This window comes from Biomphalaria glabrata, chromosome 12, assembly GCF_947242115.1.
Source record: "Biomphalaria glabrata chromosome 12, xgBioGlab47.1, whole genome shotgun sequence".
In the NCBI taxonomy this organism is placed as follows: Eukaryota; Metazoa; Mollusca; class Gastropoda; family Planorbidae; genus Biomphalaria; species Biomphalaria glabrata.
Genome location: NC_074722.1, coordinates 17,002,019 through 17,012,215, shown reverse-complemented (window position 1 = coordinate 17,012,215; position 10,197 = coordinate 17,002,019). Strand labels below are relative to the sequence as shown.

Here is a 10,197-nt window from a genome sequence, read left to right as displayed (position 1 = left end):
AAAAATGCATTTGTTTAATTGTTAAGGAAATATAAGTGACCAACACTTACATAAAGTAGCGCGTCTCATCTATAGGTCGAGATGTGCAGCCGAGCGTAAAAAATACAGTTACAGTTGGCATGTAAACTAAAGAGTTGACCAATAGCACCATGTGAAGATCAACTCTCTTTAGGGATTGAACAAAAATTGAAAAAGCAAAAATTTGTTTGTTGTGACGAGGAAAAGATGGAAAGACTTAAAAAACATTTTTTTGTTTCCTATTTCAGCCGATACAGCTCAATTTCAAAACAAGTTGTCCAACTAATGCACTCATCTACAAGGCCCAAAACCCCAACGAACTACTAAGATTGATATTGATGAATAGACCTGCATGTCGACTTTATCAAATACTTTTGGAACACTTTAAGCCGTTTGAATGTTATGAAGAACAGAAGTACACGTAAGTGAACACGTTTTGTTTTGTCCTCCTCACGTGGACGTTATATATAGGTACGTTGGAATGGGACGTCATTGACTGCCTGCCTGACAGTGGTTTGACATGTCTCTGAAGTTCTTTCAGATCTGAATATGGCGTCATTGACTGCCTGCCTGACAGTGATTTGACATGTCTCTGAAGTTCTTTCAGATCTGAATATGGCGTCGTTGACTGCGTGCCATACAGTGATTTGACATGTCTCTGAAGTTCTTTCAGATCTGAATATGGCGTCGTTGACTGACTGCCATACAATGTTTGACATGTCTCTGGAGTTCTTTCAGATCTGAATATGGCGTCGTTGACTGCGTGCCATACAGTGTTTGACATGTCTCTGGAGTTCTTTCAGATCTGAATATGGCGTCGTTGACTGACTGCCATACAATGTTTGACATGTCTCTGGAGTTCTTTCAGATCTGAATATGGCGTCGTTGACTGACTGCCATACAATGTTTGACATGTCTCTGGAGTTCTTTCAGATCTGAATATGGCGTCGTTGACTGACTGCCATACAATGTTTGACATGTCTCTGGAGTTCTTTCAGATCTGAATATGGCGTCGTTGACTGCGTGCCGTTTGATATTATTCGGAATTTCTTTCAGATTGGAAAACAAAAACATCCTCGCCAAAGTCTCCCTCAGGACGGTGGGCGGGGGGGGGGGGACAGCAAAGTTTGAACTTGTGACTGTTCAGCGAGTGTCCAGAACTATCTATTTGATAACAAAATAATAATAATCCTTTATATTACATATTATTATCTATAAGTATAAACATGACTTGTAAGTGAGCTTGTAATGTCTGGATTGAAACAGAAACTATTTTCATTTCATTCGAAGATCATTGACAAAGATTTTAAAAAGCTATTTTCGCCATGTATTTGTAAATATTATTTGAATCTTGACATAAGGACAAAAGTTAAAATGAAAATAGAATCTGTGTTACCAATGGTAAAGTTAGTAAAGTTCGCTTAAGGATCTAGTGATCTATGAGACAGACGATGTAATGGTCATCTTTTTCTGTGGCCCACGGTTAATGAGAGTGTCATGTGGCCAGCACAACGACCAATTGCCTTTACTTTTCCCCAACTAATGTCAGGTACCCATCAGAGCTGCACTTATCTAAGGCGCCCTAAAGATCCCGAAAGTAAAAATACCAGTTTTCACCAGGACTCGAACCCAGAACCCCCGGTTCGGAAGCCAAGCGCTTTTTCTTTAAGCCACCGCTCCTCCTAATTTCCACATATTTTTAAAAATAGTTGAATCGTCAGCCCCAGCGCCGGTCCGACAGATTGCGGGGCCCTATTCGAAACGGAATTCGCGGGGCCTATTCTGGGCTTTGATAAGAATAATAAGTGAAAATTAAGATTTTGTATTAGAAAATAAATTCGTCTTTACATTTTATTCATTCTTTACTAAGTACAAAATCACTGTCAAATTAACTTTACGAGACATCTACAGTAGATAGTAGATTTTCTAACAAAAAGCCGATAAACATTCTGACTTTTAGATTTAGTCTACTATCGACTAGCAAATTATCGCTTTTTTTCAAGATGTCGAGATACATGCCAGTGACTATTAAAATAAATTAAGTATTTGAACTTCTTGGTTAAAATCGCCTTATCATTACATTTTTTATTAAATGAAAGCTGAATATGCCGTTTTTTTTTTAACCGCGAGTAGGATTGGCATTGTTTTGTCTGTTTTTATGGAGATTTGCATCAGTTTTCAGAAGATTTTCATAGTTTCAGGAGATTTTTGTATATTTTACAATTTTAGGAGAATTCCAGAAACCCTTCAACAATAAGTTAAAATGGTTTCATTTGATACTTTACACCTAGATTTCGCGCGTGCCCTATGAAAGTGCGGGACCCACTGCGGCCGCATAGGCTGCAGTGGCCTAGGACCGGCCCTGGTCAGCCCTATAGATAAGATTTGACAGCTGTATTTCAATCTTTTAATCTGTCCAACTGATCATGTCATTAACAATCTCAAGTCAATAACGATATACTTAGAGAAGACCATATGGCTTTAATAAATGTGTCTGTTGAATATTTTGAACATCCATATCTAAGCAAATTCTAAATTTGGATTATATGTTTGTTCAGGTATAATTCCACTGGTGAATGTGATCGAAATGATTCAAGACAACTCATAGACGCTGACATCGTTCAAGCGTGTAAGGAGACGACAGGCAATAAATATCAGATTTTCAATCTCTATGATTACAAATACTACAAAAATATTTTCTGTTCAATTTGTCAGACGGTAATATTTTCTTACACACTAACAACTTAGTTACTTGTTTGGTAAATGTTATATAGGTCTAATATATATATATATATATATATATATATATATATATATATATATATATATATATATATATATATACTTTCCAATGTATTTCTTAAGGCATTGAAGCCTACAACTAGAGATTCGGTTTTATTTTAAGTCTTTATTTTCTAATTCTTTCTTCTTTCAAATTTAAGTTTCCAAAACATTTTTTTTACATAAATTCGTTCGCTCTAAATGTGAATAGATTTAGCCGTGTTGACATTCATATCCCATAACACGCGCGCACCATTACATGCGCGCGTAAAGATAGAAATTAAATTAAAATCAAAGGTCATAATATCGCGCATTATAAAGGCATAGTATTAACCTAACAAACTACTTACATAATAGAATTTACTTGCCAATGTATTTTTTATAGCATTTTATCCTACAACTACTGATTGTGTTTAATTTTAAGTCTTTATTTTTACAGATGTACTTATGCGCATGTAGACTTCTTAACAACATAGCTACATATATACATTAGCCATGTTGACAAATATTATCATTCATCATATCGCGCATGAAAAGGTTAAGCATCTCGCAAATTCTACATCTAATTTTCACAACGATAAAGATAAATAATGATGGGTTTTTGTTACGTACAAAAGATAGTCTTTTCATCTCATTACTTAATAAAATTAACCTTCAAATTTGCGTTTCAAAAGCATTTCTATACAAATACGCTCGCAATGAATGTAAATGGCTTTAGCCGTGTTGACATACATTTTCATTCATCATAGCGCGCCGTGTAGGCTACTGATTTCCTTGGATCTTGGTCAACACACGCTCAAAGTGTTTTTAAAAAGGTGTTACTGTAATCAATTGTCAATATTTGTTTGTTATCAATCTTACTGTCTATTTTGTGTGTGTCTTAATTTCTGAATGTTTTCTTGAGTTAAGTGGTCGTGTTTTCTCCTGATGTTTATACCTGATTTCTCTTATCAGCCGTTGTGACACATCGGTCCAAAATAATACTAAGCTTATAAATATAAAAAAAAACGCCTGTTAATACATGAATGAAATAGTTTTAGATGAAGTCCATTAATTATAGTTGCATTGAAAAATTGATTTCACACATGCCATGGACCTTGTCATAAATATTTTATATCTATAAAATCTAGTTATAATCTGTAATCTATATAATCATAAATATTCAAGTTGAATTCAAATTGTAACTTTAGAGTCAGTATTGATCTACTCCCAGAATATATATCTAGGCTATAAATATTGTTAAATTAGAATCTAAGATAATTAGAATTTCCTCTAGACTGTAACTCTACGCAGTCTAGATCTAGAGTTTTAGACTTAGTCTTGAGTTTAAACTAGATTTCAGTCTAGTATAATATATAAACCTAAATATAAGCAGCCTTCGTGGACCTTACCAAGGCTTTCGACATGGTCAATGGTTTACGGAGCATTTGGCCAGGCTCGGATGCCCAACTATGCTCCTATCTATTCTCATGCAGTTTCATCTGGGACAGATTAAACACAATGGTGACCTGTCGATCACTTCCCAATAAAATAAATGTCATGAAGCAGGGCTGTGTACTTGCACCTACTCTATTCTTTGGCGTAATGCTGGGTCAAATGAGGCAGCGATTGCACGAAGGCATCGACATCAGGTTTCGTTCGACGGCAATGTGTTCAATCTTCGACATCAACTATCTCATACACAAACAAAAGAAATGGTCATAACAGAGCTTCACTAAGCCGATCATTGTGACCCAATAAAACCTACTCAGCCCCAAAGATCACCGTAAATGGACAACCCCTTAAAGTGGTAGAACACTTCACATATCTAAGAAGAATAGTATCGAATGACACCTAGCTTTCAAGGAAGTTGATAACCGTCTGGCCATTGCTAGTAGTGCTTTTGGACTCCTCCAAGAGTGAGTTGGTGGAATAGATCGCTCCTGCTGCCTACAAAAAAGTGTCTACCAAGCGGTGGTTCTCTCATCCCTTCTATATGGTTCTGAGACACGGGTATTAAACAGAAAGCAACTAGGACTACTTGAACGCTTTCACCAAAGATGCTTGAGCTCCATCATAGACATACGGTGGCAAGACAGCACTGCAAATAGCGATGTTTTGGACAGTAAATATTAGTATAGAGGGACTTCTTATGGTCCGACAGTTACGCTGGGCAGGCCACGTATCCTGTATGGGGGACGAACGTATGCCAAAAGCAAGTCTTTTTTTGGTGAGCTCAAAGGTAGTTGACGTAACAGAGGTGCCCCACCTAAACATTTTAAGGATCACCTTTGGCGCTTACTTGCCATAGCAGACATAGAAGAGAGCACCTGGTTGCATGCGGTCTCAGAACGAGACAGACAGCTGGAGGTCACTCACAAAAGCCGAGAGGTGCACATTTGAGACCAAAAGGAAATCCACTTCAGAGGACAGACGCAGACGGCAAAAAGAAATTCTTAATCGACCATTGGCGGACAATGCTTTCCCTTCTTGTGGGAAAATATGTAGGTCACATTAGGTGCTACGTATCCACGGGAAGTATTGCATTTTTCATTAATCTTCGGACTCAATGACAAGCCTTATTATTATTATATTGGTATATTAAGTCTTGGCGTTGAAAAGTAGATCTATAAGTAGAAATATATTTAATATTGTATAGATAGTAGATCCACTGAGTCTGATCCAGACTAGCTATAGAATTTTTCTAGATCTAGATTCTATATAGAATAATCTAGATAGTAACCTACATGTAGGCCTATCCTAATTAATAAACTTTAGTCAGGTAGAGCTAGACCTAGACTAGTGACAATCTAGTTTCAAGTTAAAATCTAGATTTCTAAAGTAGATTCGATCTGAAATGTAAATAGTCTACTTAATGACAATGTCATTCAATCCGAAGATTAATGATGAGTGCAGTGTTTACTATTTTTTTTTTAATGTTTCACGAATGACATGTGCCCCTGTTGTGATATGACTACGCCTACGGTATACCCAGAACCATCAATGGCGTGAACTGTATACGCAGAACCTATTGCGACTTGACAGCTTTTGTAATTTTTTCTGCTGTGCTGTACGAGATGCTAAAAAAAAATGTAGATTCTAAAATGCTAGAACAATAGATCTATTCCACTTAATTTATTATAAATCAACTAATCTCATTTATAATATGTAGCTCTAAATCTACCAAAGCATTCATACAGATTTTAATATAAAGATTTAATTATATTAATAAAGAGATGTAGGCCTAATTTAGATTTTTCTTCTGCCATCGTGGCTCTCTTTTCCTCATCAACCTGTTCGCCAGTTTTCACAGCGCGACGCCATGATGCTCTGTGCCTCTGTCTCCCAGGTGCCTGGGTCTATGCTGAACGCCTTCTGAGAAGCTTTGAGGGTGTCCCAAAAGCGCTTTCTTTGACCACTTTGCGAGCGCTTTCCTTTGCTTAGTTGGCCATGCAAGAGTTGTTTAGAGATGCTGTGGTCTTTCATTCTGCAGACGTGTCCTGCCCATCGCAGCTGCGACAGCATCAGGATTGTATGGATGCTTTGCAGACCCGCTCTGTGAAGGTGTTAGCGAATAGTGTTACCCAAAAGACGAACCTGGGTTCAAAAATCTGATGCTTGGTGTGTAATAGTAAAACAGCACCTACCTAAATAAATCATAAATATAGAGCAAATACCTATATTTATTGATGTATATATAGGTCTGTGTTTTTATATTATATAACTTGCGTAACTTCTTCTATAGAGAAATGACTTTTGTAGTTTCTTTTACTGAAAATTTGGGCTATTTGCGTCTGACACATATATAATTTTTATTTGCAGCAACAAAGCCCATTACATTCACGCGCTCGTTATAATTATAAAATCTTTTTGATCGCTTTATGTCCTACGGTATTTACCAAGGCAACGCGTCTTGAGGTCATGAACTTGCATCTCTACAAAAAATTAAAAACAGATGTTGACTTTTGACTTCTAAATTGAATAATTAATCTGTATTATGCTTTTTTTTTTTTTAATTGAACTCATTGAGAGTTCAATATTTTACTCTCTTAAATATACATTTGACTATACTTTTAATTAACAAAACACATTTTAAAAATACATTTAAAAACGACTATTATTTCATAGATAGATCTAGACACTAGATATAATAAACTATTTTCTTTTTATTTGGAGGTTAGAGTGTAGAAATGGGTTGACCCGTTCAGACGACTTATTTATATAAAAATATTGTAAAATATAAAATTCTTTAAAAAAGTGTTTATCCGATTTGTTAAAAAGATATATATTTTAATAGAGATACAATAAGTTTTTATTTGTCTATTTTTAGGGCCCTCTGGTAGTGTTAGCGACATTATACATACACTACGTTCTCCGCCGTTATCTAAGGAACATTTTTAGCCAGACGTTACCCGCTGCCATCGAGTCTTCATTTGCGTATCATCGATATAGTCACTGATATAGTGTATAACTAACAATATAAAATAAATAATGTGATTAGTGTAGATTAACTTATAAATACAATAAGAAATAGATCAACAACAAGGCCGATATACAAAACACACACAGGCTTTAGTCCACCATATTAGATAACGAACAGCAGCACATACTTCCGAATCCACTAAGGGAACTAACTCTCACACAACCTTACATCCTATACCAACAATAAGTAAATAGAATGCATGAATCTAAAAATATTATGAATGGAGCTTTAAAAAGAGACAACATTTAATCGTCCTAATTAAGGCTTGAAAGTTTTCTGTTGGGCGCATGCGTGACCTTTCGGTAGTGTCGAATGAAATAAGCGCGCGACATCGAGCTATCGGGCTAAGTCGCAGTTATAGCGAACGAATGTGTGTAAAAATACTTTAGAAAAGCAAATTTGAAGGTTAATTTTTATTAAATAATAAAATGAATAAACTATATTTTGTATTTTCATGTGTCAAAGTAAAAAAACAATCTTTTAAAGTGTAGTTCTTAAAATTAGATCTAGATCTAGATCCTTTCAATCTTGTCTCATGTATAATAATAACGAGAATGACCTAGATCCATGAAATAAATACTTCATAGAGTTGGGCAATTTATTTTTTTCAGGATCTTAAGCTTGTTTTAGGGCTACTTTACATACTCTACGGTTCCAGTTAGTACACAAGGAGCATTTATGCCAAGTCTTATCAAGATTAGTCAAACCATTTTGATTTCTTTGAGGGACATACACCCATACATACATAGATACGCCTTACTTTCTGCTTTATAGTATACTAGCCAGATAGTACCCGCTGCCAGCGGGTCTTAACTTGGCTATTGCTGATATAGTCACTGATATAGTGCATTAGAAACAATGAAAGAAAATAATGATGTTATAAGTAAAGCGAATGCATAAATTCATGAATATAAAAGTTGCAGCTATAGCGAACGAATGTATGTAGAAATACTTATGTTATATATACATTGCTTTTTTAGCGGCCCCCGTAAGGGAAAAAAGCCGCTACTAGGTTTGTGCAAAATGTCCGTCTGTCCGTCTGTCCGCCTGTCACACTCAGATCTCGAAAACTAGAAGAGATATGAAAAATATTATTTCATCATTAAATGCGGCTTGAAAAGTTTAGGTGCAACGGCTACTTTTGGTTTTCTAAAAGCAAACCGTTTAATTTATAAAATTAATTATGCAAGCGATTTTTTTCATAAAAATACACCAATTCTAAAACAATTACGTAAATGTAAGGGAGGCAATGTTACAATATGCTAACAAAGATGGACCAGTCTTGTGTATTTTCAGTATCACTAAGTCAAATATATTTTTAAAATGTACAGGAAATGTTTACAACAAATATAAATAATAGTTAAAGATGTTTTTTCTGCTAAAATTAAAAGAAAACATTTCTGTTTGTTTATAAAGGCTAATAATGCACTTTGTATGTAAATATCACGCACATTTTTTTAAAATGGACTTTTTATGAAACGATTTTCGTGCAGTAGCGTAACGTCGCAACATGATCAGGTGCTAAACCAATTCCTTAAACTTAAAAAAAAAAAATCAGATTTTATTTATTTTTTGCTTAGTGCCCCCGTCCGAATAAAAGAAGATTATTTTTGTTCGTTTTGTCTGTTGGTCGGTCTGTCCGTCACGATTAGATTAAAAAAATTAGAACTATAAAAGCTATTGAAAATCTGATTTACCCTTTAATGTTCCTCCCGTAACATCTCAATAGTTTTAAGTATCTAAAATTTATTGTTCCGGATTTTTTTGTGCAAAACTAATCAACGCCAACAAATGTTTGTTTGCTATTCTAACTTATATTACATTCAATTTCCATGGTTAAACGTTGCAAAAACACATTATTAATAATATGTTGTTCCGTTTTTTATGTAAATAGCATATTAATGCTTATTCAAAATCTCTATACTGACTTATATTTCATTAAGTGTAAAAATGTTCCGGATATTGTTTTATAAAACATGAATTATGCCTAATGATTGTTTGAATTCGCATAATTTACTAACATTACACTTATTTGACAATGCGTCACTATAATTTGGTTATCAATATCAAATTGTTCGTATTTTCATCTTTAAACAAATTTAAAAAATATCGACAATAGGTTGTTCATGGCTTTAAAAAAAGTAATTTACTAGAATTGATTACTGAAAATTACTTTTTAGACATTTAATTTTCTTGCTCAAACATAATATAGAAGTTTTGTAATCGATAAAGAATGTTCCGGATTTTATTTCTTACAAATCGTCGCTAGAAATTTCCGAATTTATTTAAAAATCTACTAAAGCCAAATAATTGTTTGAACTCCCTCTTCTAATTAATAAACAAATAATCTTCTCATTTACGAAATAATGTTTTTACGGATTTTTATGAAAAATATTTTAACTCACTTCTCTCTTACAGTACATTTAACTTTCTACCTGAAACATTAAAAAATCTAATGATCGTTAATATTATGTTCCGATTTTTAAGGAAAACAGAATCCAAACACCAAAGTAAGGTATGAGAATCTCTCCACATGGCTGTAGTACATCTAATTTTTATACGAGACCATCCAAAAAATTTAATTAACGGTATTACATTTATCTGAAATTCTCTCGTTCTTTTACTATTTATACAAACATCCGGAACAATCTATTATATAAACTTTTCAATAGTGTTCATACCTAAAAATTATTGCGATGTTTTTAAACGTAAAATAAAGGTTAATCAATTTTTAATAACTTTTAGTTGTTGTTTTTTTATATCAAGATGACGGACAGACCGACTGACAGACAAAACGCAAAAACAATGCGGCTTTGATCCTCTTTAAGTAAATTCTATTAGAACTCAGTGGAAAAATGTCTATGAACCATCGTTAAATATCTCGTGTAAATAAAGACATTTTTTTATGTTACCAGTACTAGCCTATTGTGAGGTAA

At 34.2% G+C, this 10,197-nt stretch overlaps 1 protein-coding gene across 1 annotated transcript in view; it reads left to right on the top strand.

Moving 5' to 3' along the window:
* The first annotated feature begins 276 nt into the window (after positions 1 to 276).
* LOC106068805 (uncharacterized) overlaps positions 277 to 10,197 on the top strand; it is a 75,255-nt gene continuing 65,334 nt past the window's right edge. The window contains exons 1-2 of the mRNA XM_056005710.1: positions 277 to 439; positions 2,577 to 2,736. Of these exons, the coding sequence (XP_055861685.1) occupies positions 357 to 439; positions 2,577 to 2,736 (243 nt within the window). The 5' untranslated portion in view covers positions 277 to 356. The remainder of the gene's footprint in view (positions 440 to 2,576; positions 2,737 to 10,197) is intronic.